The sequence below is a fragment of the Ptychodera flava genome, chromosome 7 (assembly GCF_041260155.1).
Source record: "Ptychodera flava strain L36383 chromosome 7, AS_Pfla_20210202, whole genome shotgun sequence".
Taxonomy (NCBI): Eukaryota; Metazoa; Hemichordata; class Enteropneusta; family Ptychoderidae; genus Ptychodera; species Ptychodera flava.
This window is the reverse complement of record NC_091934.1, coordinates 21,764,906-21,786,462: the sequence shown is the minus strand read 5'-3', so window position 1 is coordinate 21,786,462 and position 21,557 is coordinate 21,764,906. Positions and strand designations below refer to the sequence as shown.

General features: G+C 35.7%; 1 protein-coding gene across 7 annotated transcripts in view; it reads right to left on the bottom strand.

The window, feature by feature from the left end:
- Window positions 1-21,557, bottom strand: part of LOC139137011 (myosin-11-like) — a 63,565-nt gene that overhangs the window by 35,087 nt on the left and 6,921 nt on the right. For 3 of the 7 annotated variants that reach the window (XM_070704912.1, XM_070704911.1, XM_070704910.1), the window contains exons 1-7: window positions 18,027-18,178; window positions 12,092-12,274; window positions 10,697-10,858; window positions 9,621-9,848; window positions 7,657-7,789; window positions 7,157-7,260; window positions 136-255 (exon numbers count right to left, since the gene is read on the bottom strand). In XM_070704912.1, coding sequence (XP_070561013.1) covers window positions 136-255; window positions 7,157-7,260; window positions 7,657-7,789; window positions 9,621-9,848; window positions 10,697-10,858; window positions 12,092-12,274; window positions 18,027-18,092 — 996 coding nt within the window. In that variant the 5' untranslated portion in view covers window positions 18,093-18,178. Of the gene's footprint in view, window positions 1-135; window positions 256-7,156; window positions 7,261-7,656; window positions 7,790-9,620; window positions 9,849-10,696; window positions 10,859-12,091; window positions 12,275-13,147; window positions 13,259-17,857; window positions 17,921-18,026; window positions 18,179-21,557 lie in introns of those variants that run through there. The other 4 variants (XM_070704914.1, XM_070704916.1, XM_070704913.1 and 1 more) reach the window with 3 other exon arrangements.

The window sequence follows — 21,557 nt, the reverse complement described above, 5'->3', positions numbered from 1 at the left end:
TTTCTTAAACGAAAGAAAAATATCCAAAATAATTAAGATAGCAAGTGTGTCCTTTAAACAGGTGAAATACATACTTGACATTCACTGCTATTGATTAAAAAACATCACTTATATTCCCAATCAGTTTATTCTTACCTCAGCTTCAGACAGTATTTTCTTGTTTCGTTCAATAACTGCCCTGAGTTTATGAACGGTGGCTTCTTGGGCCCTCCTTGCACCTCTTTCATTCTCAAGTTCATCTACAAGTTCTTTTATCTGAAAAAATGTACACATATACAAAAATGTAAAGTTAAAAACAAGCATGGTATTTATCAATACGAATACCTGGTGTGTAGTGAAAGAGACAGATTGATTAATTTAAGGTGAAAAAGAATTTCTGGATGGGAAAACATACACATATAATATGATATTTGTTATAAGGCCAAAGTAATTAAATTCTTTGTTTTGCATCCCTACCCGCCTAGGTTTTTAAGGTTTTCATGAAAAACACACACAGTGTATTTGAATAGGAAATTTTAGGACATAACCGCTTAGCTTTTCTGAACAAAAATTTTGTTACAATTTATTATTTGCTGCAATCAAATTACATTGTGTTAATTTTCTTGTGTGTTTTTCAGCCGCTTAGACGCATACCTTTTCCCATTTTGAGTGGACGCAAAACAAAGAATTTAATTACTTTGGCCTAATTTGATATTTTGGCTTCTACTTCTCAACTACAGGGTCCATACACTCAGCATCACTTAAAATTAAAGGACTTTTCAAGAATTTTTCGGATATTTTCTAATACATTTTTACGTTCCAAATACCATTGTCCAGATATCATTTTCAACACAATACTCATTTATATAAATCATTTATATTTTTTGCAATTTCACAAGTGATCATCTCATCAATTTTGAAAATTGTGAGTCAATTGATTTTCTGGAACTTTCTAATACTCAATTTCATTTTCCAGAACAATTCCAGGACTTTTCCAGGAGGGTCTAAAATCCAGGGACTTTGGCAAGGACATTCCTGGAGTGTAAAAGACTCTATGACTGTCATGTTTTTCCGTTAATTAGCTGTGGACAACTGAAGAGTTAAATTGTAGCTGGATTCCCAGATACAATGACTGTCAAGGAATTCAATAATTGTTTTTGGAATGCCTGTTCTGCAACCGATGGCATAATAATCAGAATTTGGATTTTTAATTTGACAGAGCTGTTCGTAACTCAGAAAAGACAGAAGTAAGGGAATATTTTTCATTAGATTTTAATTTTCATGGCTTCCTATGCAAACATACACATTAATTGGATCAGCAACCTGCCGCAGTGAAACGAAATAAACTTTAATATTATTTTAAAGCATGAAAGATACGCCTAATGTATTTATTGGTCGTAGGTTAATTTGATAACGTATTTGATGATCAATTTGTGCAGACTTGTTTAATAACATCTATGTAAATATGGAAGAGTAAAATCCAATTATACACCATTTTGTGATACAATGCCTAGCAACCATAATTGAACTGTACTGTGCTGCACAAACCAAAGTGAAATATATTGTGAGATCTCCACATTCTGCAATCTAAGAGTCTGGTTTGTTACTCAAATGAAATCAGTTATATATTTTTTTTCAACGAAATCAGGTATTTACCACACAAAGTCCGAAGTCATGTTTATGGAGAATTGATAAGAAACTATAATACATCCACACCAAGGATATCTTTACATAGCCTATCTGTACACATTGCTGGAATTGGTTTTAAATATCTCTGTCTTGGTGTGCAGATGTTTAGGCATCCATTTGATTTCAGCATATTGCAAATATTTTTCACACGAAGTCCTCAAGATTCCTCAGAATTTACAACAAACAGCAGAGCCAAGGAATCTTTATGCATAGGATATTACAAGCACCTTTACAGGAAAAACTTAACCCTTTGAGTGCTGTAATTTTTCCCGCCATAATTTTAGTTCAAAATTTTAACAATTTTTATGAAGTTTTTTGTAATATTTTTGACAGTTTTGCTCTGAATTGATATAATTTTTTATTGGCTACAGTTTTTGATCAAAACTCTGGAAAAAATCTGAAAAAAATTGTCTGGGTTACAATATGTGAAGGTGATAAAAATGACTGTGGCGCTCAAAGGGTTAATATCCTAGCACTTTTTGTGTTCTTAAAAATTTACATGTAAAACACTTTTCCGTGCAAGACAGTAGCAGGATTTGTAAGTCTGAATGAAAAAGATAATTGTAAATGTTCAACAAATCATAGATTTTACTTGGATGCACCAAAACCTCTGCCATTACCATAGGTACTTCCTAGAAGTGACAAATATGTCTGAAAATCTAATGAGCTAGGTCATTTGAAAACAAGGGAATCGATAAGTTTGATATTTGGACCATTACACATTTCACTTATAAATTTACCCGAAGAGTGCAATTTAAAATACCAAAACTGACATCATAATCAATAAGTCATTGACAATGACATAGTCCCCACTTGTAAAAGGAGTATTAGTCTTGATGGGGAAGGGAAATGTGGTCATTAAGAAGTATCACTGGAGTGTATAAGTTCACGTCTATGGGCACATAGGTTTATGACATTTTTCCCAATTTATAACAAGAGGCATGTCTAAGTTATGGTTCTAAATCGGGAAAAACGATCAGACCTCTAGCTGTGTTGGCCAGCCAAGAAATACATATGTGCATAATAAATGAGGTACGAGATGTGAAATCTTAAGGTCTGATATCCTATCAAAATTGAAGCGTATAGAACTTGTGGTTACTGAGTTATGCATATATATGTATATTCAAGGTCTAAGGTCATCAAGGTCACGTGACATTTTGAAAAAAAAAATGTATTGCTAAGTTATCCCTATATACCAAAAATCAGACCTCCAGCTCTATTGGCTCGCTCAAAATTAGATATGTGCATAATTAATGAGGTACAATATGTGGCGTCATAAGCTGTCCCATCATTCATTACATGAAGGGTGTAGAACTTGTGGTTACTGAGTTATGGACAAATATATAGATATATGAGGTCAAAGGTCACCGAGGTCACATGACATTTTGTCAAAAAATCGTATTGCTAAGTTATCCCTATATACCAAAAATCAGACCTCTAGCTCGATTGGCTTGCTCAAAATTAGATATGTGCATAATTAATGAGGTACAATATGTGGCGTCATAAGCTGTCCTATCATACCATACATGAAGGGTGTAGCACTTGTGGTTACTGAGTTATGGACAAATATGTATATTTGAGGTCAAAGGTCACCAAGGTCACGTGACATTTTGTCAAAAAAATTGTATTGCTAAGTTATCCCTATATACCAAAAATCAGACCTCTAGCTCGATTGGCTTGCTCAAAATTAGATATGTGCATAATTAATGAGGTACAATATATGGCGTCATAAGCTGTCCCATCATTCATTACATGAAGGGTGTAGAACTTGTGGTTACTGAGTTATGGACAAATATATAGATATATGAGGTCAAAGGTCACCGAGGTCACATGACATTTTGTCAAAAAATTGTATTGCTAAGTTATCCCTATATACCAAAAATCAGACTTCTAGCTCGATTGGCTTGCTCAAAATTAGATATGTGCATAATTAATGAGGTACAATATGTGGCGTCATAAGCTGTCCCATCATACCATATATGAAGGGTGTAGCACTTGTGGTTACTGAGTTATTGACAAATATATATATTTGAGGTCAAAGGTCACCAAGGTCACGTGACATTTTGTCAAAATATCTGAGATATCTGCGTGAACGGATGGACTCACGGATGGACTCACCGACGGACATGACCCAATCTATAAGCCCCCTGGACTTCATCCATGGGGACTAAAAACTGTGTCACTGCATCCTTTTTGCAATATGAATACGATGAGAAACTAAATTTTTATTTTTCTTGGCCTTATACATGGGAGTCTATGGATTGCCTTATACATGGGAGTCTATGGACTGCCTTATACATGGGAGTCTATGGAGACTGCCTTATACATGGGAGTCTATGGAGGTGAAAACTAAAAAGTCCTCTAACACGGCCAAATTTGATCGCATTCTGAAACAAATCGACGTGCATCTGTATGGGTAGGGTACTATCCTGTGCAAAGTTTGAAAGAAATTGACCTGGGCATGTCTGAGATATCTGCGTGAACGGACGGACGCACAGACGGACACACGCACGCACACACGGACGGACATGACCAAACCTATAAGTCCCCCCGGACGGTGTCCGTGGGGACTAATAAATAACCCTGGAAGAACACAGACTAGAGAAGTGCCTGCTACCGTCCAGTCTGATCACAAGACATACATGTGGAACAACTTACAGGTCTAAATGTGCAATTACTGTCGACAAAAATCAATAGGAAAGTCAAGCCCAGCCTTCAAAGTATTTGCAAAGCATACACATTGTAAAGGAAGGGACAGTGTGCATCAATATCTTGCACATACTGTCACCATTCTGCAGTATGAATGTTGGAGGAAAATATAACGCTGGTTATGTGACCACATATTTCCTAACGATATACTAGACGATACACAGTGTACACAGTATACACATGTACAGTACAGTACATGCATATGTAATGTATCCGTACAACACTAGCTGTCACCTGTATTGAAATGGAACTGACAGTCGCAAAGCAACAATACATATGCTGGGTTGGGGTTGGCTATTCTTTTAGACTCACAGAGAGAATTACACAAGAATAACTAGGTTTATAAAACAGATGATTATCAACAAACTTTCATGAAAAGTATCGAAGTGGACAAGAAGGTAGCCTTGTAAATGATACAATGCTTGGATTTGTCAATATTTCTAGTCATTGCATCCCTTTCACGATGACAGACTTACACTAGTGTAACACATATACAATGCGAGCCATGACTGTGCTGTGATATGCTGCAGCAATTACAGCCAAACATATCTACAACTGCATCCTGTCTTTGATAGCACACATCTTTCATAGCCCTGTCTATGACTCATTAACTCTCCATGCATGTTCCTTTGCTGTGACTAGTCTTTTCAACACTGGAGAAACCCCAAAAAGTTGAGAATTTTTACCTTTTTCTTGAAGATAGACATTTTTGTCCCGAGTTGTCATCTAGTCAAGAGTTGTCAAAGAATAAATATGCCTTCATACTGCCCGGCAAGTTCCACATAACAAAGACTGCAACTTTGCAGATTCTGCAAAATCGTGTCTCTTGGTTTCAAAATGGTATAATCCAGGAAAATCTGGACCATTCCATTAATAATCCAGGTAGGGCAGATGTTTAAATCATGACATACACTATGATGACAGTAATTATATGCGTGCATAAAATTTCTGTTCCCGACACAGCCTCTACATGTGAAAGTTGTCCAGGACCTGAAATAACACTGGCAGACACTTTTGTTTGCAAGACGGCCACAAATGATCAACATTTATTGAGTCAAATCTTGCCTATTGACATCTTTGGGTGACCCATTTACCTTGGATTGTAATAACAACGTGACTACCAGCACATGAAAGGCAGGAAATAATCTCTCATTAAATATTCATGAACTGAATAATTATTCACAAACCTAATTAATTATTCATAACCCTATCAAGTATTCATTCCCTGCACTCTGAGAGTCTAAGGAGACAAGAGAAGACAGATCAATAATATTCAATGTCAGACTAAGAACCAACTTGCTCTGGCTTTGGTGTCTTTAATGAAATCACTTGAACCGATAAAATCACACATTTTGACTGCCTGACTCTGCACAACTATTATACATATTCAAAATATTTTTCACTCCTGAAGGTGTCTGTAATATGCACAAGATTTTCCTGTGAAGATTCTAATTGAGCAAAGATCCAATGAACAACATTCTTCAGATTTTCTGATGGTATTGAAAGAACCCTTACACCTATGTTTAATCCATCAGGTTCTTGCATTTCTTTCCAGTATGCAGCCAAAAAATGTACATGCAATAAAAAAAAAGCTTAACTATAAAACGCAAAAAGAAACAAGCTGGAGTATAAAATTCACTGAAGGAACCATATTAAAGAATATCAAGTCCTAGTGACTGTTAATGGAGGAAAGCAAACATTTTAAAATTGTTGGTCAGAAACTGACGATTTGCTTATGATGATTGTAAAGGTGTGAATTTCACAGTAATCACTGGAACATTTTTTAAATGCTGCATATCATCGATGTTTTACTGGAATATCTGAAAAGAATATTTTTTGATGGACTATTTCATTCTAGTGTTGAGAGTCACCTGTAATTATGAAGACTGCATTATCACCATGATGAGGTACATTATTGTACACAGTGAATGCATTTTGAGGTAGAATGGATGTATGCATAGAAGCCTGGCAAGTTTTCGATGAGTACTGAAAATACAGAAAAATTTTGTTCACTCTATACTGGTAGAAAGTGACAGGAATATTCAAGTTTCATAGCATGTAACTTGACATCATCGATATAGACGATTGTAAGTTAAACACTTTATGTCTGTTAAATATTATATTTTGTAGTTCATGTACGATCACAACACAAAACTTAATTTACCATAACAAATAAACAAAACTACCAATACAAGTGAGCTGTGAAATGAATGTACATGTCTACATTGAAAAACTAAAAAGACATTCAACAACACAAACAGCTGATACTGCACAATCACCTTTGATCTTTTGTCAGGAATAACACACTCTCATATCTTTTAACCTTTGCATTGGCTAATTTCTCTAAATGTGTATGTAGTATATAGAGAAGAACTTGTACCAGCTTGGAAACATTTCACTTGTCCCCAAAAAGGTCACTTGACATTACAATTTCTGCATTAACAGCTGCATGTGACAGGAAATTCATGAAGACTGACTACTACAGTATCCCACGGTTAAATACATACCCTCCACTGTCATATCAAAATGAAAAGCGCTGAGTTGCCATAGAGGGCACTGTTCAAAACGCACAATCAATATTGAACAACAGACAGCTGAATTTCCGTGTAATCCTGCATATTCTCATTTTTTTTATTAATTAGCATTTTTATAATAATAACTAATATTAAAGTTTAGCACAAGTTTTGTAATTTCAATATTTTTTCAACCCGATTTGAATTGAATGCAAGCTTTCGCAATGTTTACTTGATTTCGTCAAAAATTTGTGTGAACTTCTTACCCTTTGGTTGAGTTCATCTTTCTCCACATCAAACTGCATCTCTCTCTCCCGATAGGTTGAAGCATCAAGGTTTCTTGATACACTGGCTGTGATGTGACTGTCCTCTGCAAAATAAAATTATGCAATGTGTCAATGTTTTATCATCAATGCTCAACATTAATGCTTGCTAAATCTAAACAAAGTTGCTTCTTATTCCTAAAGCATTGTTTACGATATTGTCATATAATAATGACTTTGTTCTACATCAGAGCATACAGAGCATGGTTAAACAAGAGATATATGTCAATACAATGTCACCAAACTCATCTTCTACTGAAATCTTGTTCTACATCATTGCTTTGAGCTCCTTCCTCGTCAGATTTCCAGTACATACTAAATCTGAGTTTAAATGTGTAGGGGTCACAGCATCTCATGCAACTCCTGTACAATGCTAATCTGGTCTTGTTCCCATATGACTCTACAATTCTACTCAGGTACATTTCAGTGTTGGTCTGACTCACCTTCTATTCTTAATTTCTCCTTGTCTTCCCGTCTCGCCCTCTTTTCTTTATCCAGGGCTGCGTTGAGTTTCTGTACTTCATTCTGTATCTCCATTATCAGTTTGTCCTTCTGTCGCATCTTGTCTTGGTGATCCTGAAATGGAAGGAGGCAGTTTGTTGTCATGCATGAAAAGATGATTACTATAAACAGACATAAAAGTTCTGTCTGTTGTAAACATGATAATATTATGGGCTTGGCATGCAACCTCGATCTTTTCACCCCCATTCCTGGTGAATTGGTCTAAAATGACCATTGATAACAATGGGTTTGGGCAAAACCATTGTGGTGAAAGGGTTAAGTGAGAAATGGATTGTTCAGGATGCAGACACTGGCTTTGCAAAATGCATGATATTAGCCAGGGTTATGCTACACAGAATGTAACTATGCTGAATGTTGTCAGAAGAAATGTACCATGCATTATGATTGGTCAAAAAGGTTTGACTGAGATAAAAGATGCAAAGTCATGTGACTGTGAGATAAGAATGCAAAGAGGGGAGATGCTCTGCAATGTCAAAGGTCGCACATCCTGGTTTTGTGTTTTAATAAGAACTGCAGCAAATGAACTACAGGCCTGCAACAACGACAAAACAAGGCAGTGTTCTGTACATACAGCATGGTTACAGGCGAGATGGAAAAAGAACATGCAAGGGATACATCTCAACCCTGTACTGAATATTTTGGACCACATACAATTGTTCAGTCACTTGCCAAGCAATGGTAGGACTCTGAGAAAGACATACCCCGGTACACTACTGCCATGCACAGCAAAACAAGGATATATCACATTGCAATACTGTATCAGAAAACTTTGGTCCTCCACTTATTGCTCAATCATGATACACTTTGTGTTAAAATTTTTTTAATTTTTTAAATATTTGATACAACCAAAGCTGTAAATTAAATTATCCTCCTGTAAAAAGCCTTCTTTGTTTCATAAAAATGTGGTAAGTCAACACATTTCGGCAAGATGTGGTAGCAGTGTCAGCCTTGTTAGAGCGCCCCCATTGACTGGCCGTGTGCAGTTCAGCATAATGACTTGGACCGCACCAATGTACTGCATGCAGGGGATGTACAGTGACTGGGCTAGCAGAGGGAGGGTGATGAAAACTCACCTTTTGTTGAGAGCTAAGCTCATCATCATGGAGCTTATGAGAAACGAATGGTTTGGATGGAATGTGAAGAGAAGATTGGAAGAAATGAAGGGCGTATCATGTTAATGTAGAATACAATGTTAGTGGAAACCCTGAGATGTGAGATGGTTTGGCCTGTATGATACATAACTAGAACACAGAATGTCTGCTAATGCACTTCAGCTTTCATTTCTGACGACAGGAGCAATACGATATCATGGATATTATGAAGAGATATTTTCAGACAGTACAGGAATTATTATTATTATTCTGTGCAAAGATGCTTTCGCTAGAAAAGATGCTTTTCACAACAGCTTTACTGATATGTTTTGAAATAAAATCTTGACAACAGAAAGGTATAAATCATGAGAAGTTGTCACATAAAAGTTATGTCCTTCCCTAACATAAGACTAAATGCTTTTAGAAATAGATGTGGTCTCTGTGAGAGTGACTGAAAAGTTCACAAAGCCAATTGCTGACCTTTAACCCTTTGACTGCCTCCAGTGCAAGAAAATTCCAGTGAGATTCTGTACGTGTTCACAGTATGTTTGGTACAGCGATTTTATCACTTTGTGGTTGTCAAAGCGTTAATATTAGTTTGGCAAGACTGCTTGTCGGTCAATCTTGAAAAGGATGCTAATTGGCAATCACAAGTCTATTTTTCCTGTTTCTAAACCTTGCAAGGTATGCAAAAGATTGAGATCAAGGACGGAGATCAGTCATGAAAGAAATGACTTACAAAACTTGGTACATGAAGTCTGAGAATTCTTTGAAGCGTTATTTCTGAGACTCACTTTTTGAAGGCTTTCCTTGGTCATTCGGATATTTTTCCTTTCCTCTTCTAATTCTTGCCTCTCTTTTGCCAGAATGTGTTGTACTTTATTTCCATCCATTTCAGTGGAGTCTAACTCGTCGGTTCGTTTTCTCTCAGCGTCCAGTTCGTCCATGAGCCTGGCCCTCTCTACCAGTAAGTACGCTATCTGTTCACTTGTCGTTCCGTCTGCGACATCTTCCAGCCCTTCCTAGTACGCACAGAACCAAGATTATGTTGTGTTAGACATGAGTTGTGCAAAAGTTTAACCCTTCGAGCGCCAAAGTCAATTTTTATCACCCTTATAAAATATACCTAAGTCAACTTTTGTTAGATTTTTGCCAAAATTTTGATAAAAAACTGTGGCCAATGAAATGTTGTGTTCATTTGGTCCAAAATTATCAGAAAATTATAGAAAAGTTCATAAAAATTGGTAAAATGTTGCACTGAAATTTTGGTGGGAAAAAAATACAGCACTCAAAGGGTTAAGTCTTTCACTTTCAAGGTGCAATACTACCGTAACTGTGCTAGCAAGCAATCAAAGTAAAATCACAAAGAAGGGAGTGGGCAAGTCTTCCAGGTAAATTTTTTCAACTTTCCATCTCATAAAAAAATAATTAAGCAGTAAACCACACCAGGTGACAGTATATCATGAAATTTTGACCAGTTTACGACGTATGTTCAAGAGCAATAGCAAGTGCATATATGGAGTGAACTGGTCAAAATAGAGTGGTATACCTGTTGCTGAGGTGGTTTATTGCTATTATATCATAATATTAACCCTTTGCATCCTGACCCCCTGGTACTCTATGACGTCATCGTACATTTCTGTCCGAGCCGGGTTCAAAATATTAAATCGAAATTCTAGCACAAAACGTCAAAAGTGGAATCTCTTTCTAGCTGAGAGCTTGTGACTGTTCCAACCACGCTATATATTACATATGGTTTAATTTTCATGCCTCAACCAATCAGACCGCAGTATTTGCGCCATCAATATACAGATATAATATTTGATATCAACTAGCTGGCCTGTTTAATATACTGTATCACAAGACTTACCTGCATTAACATTTGAGTGATTTCATTGTTAGCACCTCCGGCTAGTTCATTCCGGAGTTGTTCATTCTCTGCTTTCAGTCTTTCATTTTCACTTTCAAATTCTAACGTTAGTTGCTCTCTTTCATCTGACAGACTTCTGATGTGTTCTACGTAGTTTTCAACCTGCAGGAGAGATTGAACAGAGATAACCATTATTGTGAACAAACACAAAAAACTCACTTTTGAAACCCTGGATACAGCACTCTTCATACTCTTTGGCGACATCAAGAAACAATTGGCAACATTTCCTACCAAACGCATCACATTTTCATACTTTGAGCGCCAAAGTCAATTTTTGTCAATTTTTGTCACCTTTATAAAATATACTCTAGTAATTTTTTTTTTCAAATTTTTGCCAAAATTTTGATAAAAAACTATAGCAAATGAAATATGATGTCTATTTGGTCCAAAATTATCCAAAAAATTACAGAAAAATTTGCAAAACCTGGTAAAATGTTATACTTAAATTTTGGTTGGAAAAAATTATGGCACTCAAAGGTTAATGTACGATTAGAATAGAATTGATAAAATTTGAAAGCCCGAATATCTGTCCCTGAGGTGCGTTCTACCTTAAAAGTGAGCTATATTGAATACAAAAAAAACTTTGCACTTCAAACCACTGTCAGTTAGTTTTGTATGATTTCTCACTGGTCAAATATCCACAAGTAGTCTATTTGCTTGAATTCATTTATAAAATATCAAAATGACACTGTGTGTAATTTTATTGTGTTGATCTTGACTTTGTGATACTTATGGGGAAGTCTTAGACATGGATCAACAGGTGTTTCACAACAGGATAAACTTGGCCAAGAAGAAGATCAGAAACTGTAAAATATTGTCCCAAGTAGAAACCATCTTCTCATTATACTACAAGTCTCGCCACAAAGCAAGCTGGGAGAAAGATCATTTCAATATATGGGTCCTCCAACCTGCAGTACCAACAGACTCTAACAGTGTTGAGTGATAAGTACATGTACTATTTTATACTCTGAACACGCTGAGTATCTGCTAGTTTTGCATGTACCAATAAGTATGGTGACTCGATGGCCCATAAATCTCTCCTATGCATTCTGGTTACAACTTTCAGCTTTGGTATGATCAGTAAATGCTAACCAATGTGAAAAAACAAATTTTGGGTCTGGCCATGATTATGCACTCAGGAATACATGTATCTGTCACTTTCATTCATTTCTTTTCATTCCGATTATAAAGCACATTCACTCAAACACTTTGTCCTCCATCATTCAACTACATTTTTCACCCTTTCTTATACTTCATGCCATCTTTCCGGTCCTGCCCTTTGACCTAATGAAGAGTGGCCAAATCATAAATCTTCTCCAATCATTTTTATCTCACCTCTTGCATTTCATGTGCTTGCTGTATTCGAAGCTCTTCAACATCTTTGAGGGCCGACAACAGACTGGTGTCCGCCCTGAGGTAGAGTCTCCAAACATGGCGTAGTTTGTCTTCATTGCTGATGCTTGGATCTATGCCATCCTCTGAGAGTTTACGTTGAATGTCATCTAACTCATTTATGTCCTGCAAAAAAATGGAATCAATCAAAGATTATGTTAGTTTAAAAATTCTAACAAAAATTGTGCTTCCTGTTGCATGCCCCTGTATTCAGTTGAAGTGAAACAGGGTTATTATTTGGTTATCTTTGCTGTGACCATGGAGGAGCACTAGCAAATTTAGTTATTTCATGCATTATTTTTAAAGTTTACTATCGGTGGATTTTGAGGGCAGATAATGGAAACTTAACTATTCTTTTTTCCCTCTTTAGCCTAACTGTGAGACTTAAATTCTCATGCTGTTAGGTTTTTCCAGATGAGTTGGATGGGAAAGCAATGGCTTCAACTATTGCATCAGGGACTATCTGAAAATATCAGCAGGAAGTTATGATATACGTAAATAAAACAAGATAGAGTTGTGAGTCTCAGGCCATTGCACTTGTGTTTAAAACTTCGGTTTTCTAAAAAAGCAAGAAATTCTGGTTAGAACTCATTCCAGTAAGTTTATTGGTGGAGAAAGCATTGTATAGTAGCTAAAATTTTTCACACAGTGTATACTTATGAATTTTATATAAACATTACAATTGAAGAAAATAAGGTCCCTAAAAAAGCGCCATTTGTTCATGGTTTCATTTGTATAATATTTCCAACCAAGGTTGCATGGTCAGACCACCAACTTATGCGAAACTTGTAACACCCAACAACAAGTTTGTGAACACAGATTGCATGCGTAAGCTGCATTGTTTTTGTTGACGACTGTATCTTTGTCTACATGTAATACATCCAACAACAGAACTTGGCTCCACTGTTGCCCTTACGCAAAAATTACAAAATCCCTTGAAATTCATGTATACTGACAAGTCCATAGACTGAATTCATTTGAAGAACGACACTGATCTACCTTAACTTCCATGTCCTTGTGTGTGCCTTCACAGCGGTATTAAAGGTTAAACACAGCATTGAATAATACGGTGACCCGTCACTGTCGTTGCATGAATAAACCATCACACACCCTACTCACAACTTAAACTATTTAAGATGCTGGGAGTGTTTCGCATTCACAAAAGCCGGGAGGGATTATACGGACACTACACAATTGTCATTGGATGTCCGGAATAACCTCCCTCTTGGAATTTAAATCTATTGATGGCAAGACAGTTACACAGTACAGAATGTCCGGCATTGTTATACCGAAAGGGGGCTGGGATGTAGAATGTTATTACCGTAAATACAAATGGAATATTTTTTTATGTATTTTAAAGCGATTCTGGCAAAACAATACGCACTGGGCTTAAGGATATGATAGGTTATTGACAACAGATTTTATAATAAACTCTGGGAAGATCAGTTGAAACACATGGGTTCACACAGACATGTTGATTGTTTACAAGACAATGGCCGACATTGCTACTGTACACCTGATTATTGATTGAACAAAACGTCAATGTAAACACCGAGAGGTGTGTACAATATGGAGTATCAAATATTAATGGGTGTGTTCATGTAGTTTGTGATCTTACATCAATTTCTCGGGTCATGATATGATATCACAACTTTGGATACCAGCACATTGGAAACGATCTGGTGACATATACCGGTATTCTTTCACTTTCTGTATGGTTACGACATTAGAAATATGAAACTTGTTGTAAAATAACCTCAAATGTTGAACAAATTTACACATTTGGAATCGGAAAAATTTCATTTGTGCAAGAAGAATTTCGCAAAATCTCCACAACAGTAAAATAGATTTACTCCACTTTGTAGGACTATGTAATTGAAAATTTTAACTAACAGTACGCATAAAGAGAAATTTTAAAGGTTCTGACATATAGCTTAGAATTTCTATCAAGCAACTTCACAATTATTACCTGAATGAAGAATAATTGCATTCCTATGCTAAAGACAGCTTTTGTAAACAATTTCAATATCTTCATTAAATCCATACTTTTCCATTGATTTATGATTAAAGTGACAAAAAAGAGAAACAGGGATCTTAACTGAACTCTGTTCAGGGTCAACCTTAATTATGACAGATTTCATTTCTACCCTTGCAGTCACAATGTTACTCTGCATGAACAAGAAGAACAATTGGTTGCGCTATAGGGTCACTGAACTTCTTACCAGAAAATCAAAGCATTAAATGGAAAATCTCTCCTTGGAAGTTCCATGGATTTGGAATGCGTTGTACGGAATACATCACCTTTTATTATTTTTCAATTTGGGAGAATTTTTGATTGAAGAGGTCATGGTAGTTTCACACTTTAGCCCAACAGAATGTTTTAACTGAGCAACCAAAGTATGCGACTGTATATCTATTATTCTTATACTCTGAATTACACACATGAAAACACATGGTCTTAATTTATATTGCATTAAATCACATTTTTCTAAATTTAGTACAGTAATAAAATATTTGACTACCGTAATAAATAATAAAATATCATAATAACTTTGTTATAGTAGGAATATCCTCTTTAAATTGTACAATATTTGATATAAAAATCCTTAAATAGAGCTTATATGACAATTTGATTCATATGTTGGAATAATAATCCAGAAATACAGTTTATCTTTCATTTTATCCTTCTGCAAACATGTTGTCAGCTAGCTGCCCTGCTGTGAACTTTCGATCCGTCAACTACAATTGATTATACAGAAGCAGTGACTACAGGCTGAAAAATGCTTTGTCTCTCATTCTGAGGTGTGTCAATACAGATTAGCTGCATTGGCTGTTTTTTATATACAATTGAAAAATATCGAACGTACAAGAAATGACAGTGCACTATACACACAGCGAGAAAATATCACTGGCTGCAGAATCATATGTTTACACTGTATGGAACAAAACTGTAATAATGTCCTTTGCACCTTGCTGTGTGTGTAATCAATTTTTTTTGGTTATTTTTGTGCTATCACTGTGATCTTTTATAAAATCATTTTGTAAAACTTTTTGTGATCATAATTGTAAAAGACCTGGGATGAAAAACAAAGCTACGTTTTTTTTACCCTGTTTATGCACAGTTAAATTTTGTGTTTGCACTGACCAACCTGGATTTGCTAACTAATACGTAACCATAATCGACATATCGATTGGTGTACGGCAATTGGCTTGCTGGCCGTAGTTACTGTACACAGATTTAAGCCTGCATTATTTAATAAAAATTTAACCCCACAGTGGTAATTCTATGTACCTGACCATTTTTCTCAAGTGAAGGAGTTGACCCCAAGTTACAGAATATTCCATTTTCAGAGGCAGGGGCTGCAGGGTAGTACTGGCACATCTCAGTCTAAAAATTTACAAATTATTGCTAATACTAGAAATTTATGATAACAGAACAATCGGTCATTGAAGAAAACATTTTTACATCAGACGCTGAAACAGGACATAATTGCCTCGTATTCAAATATAATTTTTATTCATCTACCCTCTATGACGACTACTTTATTAATTACTTTAAACATTTTAGTAAAAGAGAATTTCCAAAAATATTTTCATATTTCTCATATAGCAAAGCCTATTCTAAAAATATGACTACTTCATGCAGAAGTACGGGTGCAATAACAACACTGATAATTAATTAAAGTTGGCCAAATATCTGAGTGTCAGTTCTCCTGAAATTGCTTTTTCTCAGAACATCCTTTGAAATATTCATATCATCATCTTTGAAATGCCAATAATTTTCCATCATTGTGCGAATCTAAACAACATCCATCAGTTTTATAATAATGTTTATCAAATGCTTTTTAAAATTTATAGAAGTGTGTTTGGCAAAAGATTGGTGATGATGATGATGCTATCAGCTATGTTGGTAATTTTTTTCTGTAGTTTGTGACAGCAACTAATGACTACAGGCCAAAAACATAACATTGTTGTCCATTCCAAAACAAATAAAATTTATTTTTGATATCATTTAAAAATAATGCTTGAAACCACTGAACACAGGTACACGTGAACTAAAATGTACATTGTATCAACACCCAAGTTTATGAAAACATCAATGCCAATAATTTGCGACCAGAAGTTGTTATGATATGATATGATATGATATCTGAAATGTAAACTGACATGCAATAGATAAATTTCATTCCAATATCAACTACATCCTTGCTGGTGATATAACATATTTTACATTCATTTATAATGGACAAGGAACAGATGACTATAACTGCCCTGGGTAAAAAAAATACAATGATACATGTATTATTAATCTGGCTGCTATGAGTTAGTTAGAAATCTAACTGAAACCAAAATGGTCTTTTATTATTTTTTTTTTATTTCTTCTCAAACAGGGATCACTGAGTCACAATTTAAACACTGTAAAAATATTTTCAAATAAAGAATAACGTTTCTCGCTTGCTTGTAAATAAAGCTTTACACAGCATTTTGTGGCGATAAAGTTTTAAAATCAAAACGAGGTAAAATTTTCTAATATACAAGGACAAAATATTCCATAATAGATATAACTATGTTTGATATTTCCTAGCTTATGGCATGTGAAATATAGTTTGTACGCTGCTCATTGCAAGGTAATATGACACTTTGTGAATATATAATTTTCTTTTATCACCTTGTCACAGTGTTACATACTGTTTTAATTTGAAATGGAGTTTTTAATCAGGCATACATTAGGCATACATTAGGCATACATTTTAAATCTGGTGTTTCCATTACTGATATGTTATGAGTGATGGAAAGATTTTAAATTTCCAGGTGAGCAAGACTGACAACGGCACATACCAGTGAAATGAAACTAGTTCTCCCGCTGTACTTCATATTTACAATATCAACTTTGTATGTAATTTTAATACAAAGTGCATCTTGATAAATTAAAATATGATATAGTTTAATATGGAATTGTTGATTGTCAAAACATGAAGGAGCTAGTACTACTTGACTTGAAAATAATGTTGCGTATCATGACAAGCTCATTGTTGGTTGAAACTATTTAACTTCAATTAAAAATATAAGTTTAAGAAAATGGCATAGAGTACCCTACACAGTGTCCAGTATAATGACAGTTTGGTACAGTATGTAGTACATCAAATTTGTACATCTATACATCTGTACAGTGTGTACAATTAACATGATTCAAAGTAATGTATAAACTGAGTGAACAGTGACCATTGATTGGTTAAGTTTAAGTTTGGATGTCGTCGTCTATTACAAGTAATTCATTCAGCTCCAACTCAGTGTCACACAGCCAGACCATAACACTGCAGTGTTTATATTGCTACTGTGTCGACCTGGTCTACACTCCACCTTGAAGTTGATTATTACAACACAGACAGATAGGTATCTATTTCAAACTTCAAGGGCAAATCATTACATAAGTCTCTATCATTTGCAGAGATATAGGTTATGTGTTACATGAGTACAAGCCTTACTGAAGTCTCTCTGAACTTTGAATATATGTTGGGCACAGTGCCATCCATATATACTGGTATATATTACTCAGTTTGAACGGCTGAACGTTGCTAACCCTTGATGAACTCTCATGAGTAAGGGGCAACATTCTCAAGACCTGGTTTCAAATACTTATACTAGACTCTAAGGAACATTGATCATTTACAAACCCAGAGCATGACTTTCTTGAGAAAAAAATCTTACCCAAAATTCTTCAGCGGAGTAAGTACTCGGGAAGTCCTCCATATTTTAACAAGCCTACTTTAACGGCTGACAGATGGCCAAATTTTTGGTTAATATTTGACCAGAACATTGCTCGATAGGGCTTAAAAAAGCAATCAGAGTGACCAAGGCAAATAAAATAGTAGCCTACCCGTGTGTCCGTCTCGTCACGACCGTAGGAGGACCCATATTCACGGTATAAAACCATAACCGACATCTTGAGTTCACACAGGTATGGCCTTCGCCAGTTGGGGCTTTTTAACTGACAACTGAGCCGCCAGCCTACGAGGCATTTAAAAAATTTTCTATAGCCTCAGTGCTTAGAAAGCCTGTCTGAACACGCTTTCGTCTTTTGAATGAGTTAAATCCCACTTTTGCTGAAGCAAGAGCTGGGTAAATTTGATGTCTCCCTGTCCACTCCTTGAGTGTGATAAAGAAGAAGTTTCATTGAGATCTACGTGACGAGTAATACTCTGCTGAAAATAATTGGACAGTTGCTGTCTTTATTAGGCAATCAAGGTTAAGGTGGGGATGCATATATCAGCAACTTCTTGCCGTCAGCTATGTATGGAGCTAGGTAATTCAATCTGAGCCGCAGTCGGCACCATCAAGCAGTAAATTTGCACACAAATGCACTGTGAGCGGGGAAAACAATAGGTAACCCCACCTGTCCAATTGTTTGAATTTTTTTTTTTTTGGCCGGATACCAAAATACCATGTCTCTGACCACCACTGGCCGCATGCCAAAGACTCCTTGTGGTTGGCTGGGCAGGCTGGATGGGAAGTTGTTTACAAATGCTAATTTGGAGAGGTCAGGGGTCACATTGTTGCCATGGCAAAAGACAACAATGTCATTGGAATGGGCCACCAGGGTACTGCTGGAGGGTACTGTTAACAGACCTTGGCAAAGGGCAGAAGTTAAAGCAGACGAAGCAATTTACCAAAACCTTGGGGTCTTCAAGTCCTCAAAGAACAAATTCAAAATACTTCAGTTTTTGACAATATGCAATGCCAAATTCTCTTTGGAGAATATGCAAAAACTAATATTTGAAAGATGGAAAATCTATCCTTATATGTTTCTTGTAACATAACACCCCTGTTTTCTGTTTGTGTGTTGAGATCCGATTACCGACTAAATTTCTTGTTTCCCTTGGGAGATAGAAATTGTGTTGTGGGGGGGGGGGGGGGGGGGGGGGGGGGCCACAATGGTGAACCGAAACAAAAGGTTTTCCAATAATCCTTGTAGAGGGCAGGCTATAAAAGTCTCAATCGAAAAACTCAACAGTCACTGCTTGCGAGGTTAACAACTGACTTCTATAGAATTTCAAATTAAAAAGGATGGATGTTTGCAAATTTCTGACATTCTGAAATTGTTCCATCAGCGACTACATCAATTTTTGAAATTACGGGTAAGCCGAAAAGTCGTGTGTTTCCGTTAATATCCCCTCAGAAAATACAGAAAGTCTGTCGGGAACTTTTTTATCATTTGATTTTTATTTCAGTGTGACTCATCAAGAAACGTTAACAGCAACATTCTGCAAAATCAGGCATAATTTTTTGAAATGGGAAAAACTTATAGGCTTTGAGGATTTTTAATAGCATAGGTCAGCTTATAGAAAACACATATTTTTTGTTTGGCCTACCACAATTAAAAAGACTTGCTTAAGCTTAAAAGCTTTTTTGGTCTTTAATATCATGCAATTGTATTTCTATAGCTGTCATATCACATACCAGTACATCTGAACTGCACATCTGGTAAACTGGACCGTCTGTATCTCAGTAACAGTGGTAAGATGGTAGATTAATTCCACCAACTGCAAAATGAATTTTACTACAGTACGTGCCTGAATTTCAGGGTCTACAAGAGCTGGAAACATGGACAGTATAATGTGTGCAAGGTTTCAAACCCACTTAATTCTTACAATAAAGGTATACAAAGTAATGGATAAAACCTGATACATTAAAACGCTATAAACCAGCTCAACTCTTTCACCAAAACCTTATAATTTATGCAAAAGACTTCTTGGCTAACAGACATGAAAATGGGACCCAAATAGGTCACACATGCTCGTATACCTCTCATATATCTAGGTAAACTAAACTATCGCTGTTAAAGCTCCAATATCAATCCAGTGTCTACAAAATATGACAATGAATAGATTATTTTAATATTTGAATGAAACTAGATTTAAGTATGATTTATATTCTGAGCATGACATTTAATATTACAGATTAGTTCATATCTTAAAATCAATATACTGGTACAGTACTAAACACAGTTGTTTGAGCTTCCTGTCATCAATTTTTGATGAATATGAATTCAGTATGATAGGTTTTTTGTGCATCTCAATACATACACATGCAGGTATCCTTCTTTGTCAGAAATGGTTCCCAATGTTAAATACAAGCTGTTGCTATGGCTGACCATAGCATGTATATGTAATAGCTGAAATACACATCTGCAACTCAGTACCGCACGGTCATACCTGTAACAATTAATTTAATTAGTCTAGCAAAGTATTGTTATTATGGCGGGTTTGAATTCTGTTTATTCAGGGTTGGTTTTGAAAGCACATAAAATTCAATTAAGACTGCTCTGCACTGTTTATACACAATGGCTTCCGCATCCTGTAGCTGTACATTACAGAAACCTCTTAAAATGCTGAAAACATCTCTCTCAAGACAAAAAGTCCTGAAATTGAGAAGCAGAAAGCAAGCACATGCATGATTGACGCTAATTTGATAGAGATATAAGATATAACTGGAATAATTTCATTACAGTTTTAATGTAATTTCCAATTCATACTAAAGTTTTCAAATCATTTCTAATCTGAATTTCTGGTACGCCTGAATCATCAGCCATGTAAGGAGTTAATCTGGTCAATTCCGGCGTTTGTCAGGAATTCTGGCAAAAGTTCAAAATCACTCTCTCTCTCTTTTTAAACGGTCAAGTCACTGCTGTTTGTACACTGACATTGCTATAAATCATCAGACAATGAATTCAGGCATTAAAAGTGTCTGTTGAGAGAAATCGTCTCTCTGGGGATTTATTCACAATTCTTTCATTGATCGCTGGTTCAACGGTATAACCATCAATTAAGATGCAAAACTGTTAGCTACTTACCTTCACAGGAATTCCTTGTGGCTCAAAACAAACTTAGAACAGTATTCAGATTTAATTTTTACTGTCTTTATGCCTTCAAAATGTTTTAAGGTAATTAAAGCCCCACTTGCTGTACCTTTTAGCATAATTTTTATGATTTTACCTTCAAACTAAAATAAGTTTGTGAGAATGTACTAATTGAGGTGTGTGTATGCACTTATTATTAACTACCAACTGGAACTGTACATGCAATTTTGAACAAGATAAAGATTACTCTGTGATTGAATGTTTGCCCAAACATTGAATCGCAGCCCCAAGCGGAAAAGCAAAAACTGTGGATACTGTGCATATCTGCACTGAAATCTTTATATAAACTGTGCTGTACAGAGTAGTCCAATGTAATGCATAGGGATGAATGTTTTCAACTGTGACATTGTATGTTCTGTTTCCTTTGTAATATTACCAACTTTTTGAAAATGGCGAGAAATCAAAATGACCGTTAAAATTTGAATTTACTTGTCAAATGTTTCACAAAGGAATGGTTTCCTAATGACGTAAAAGCCTTCAGACAGTAGAATT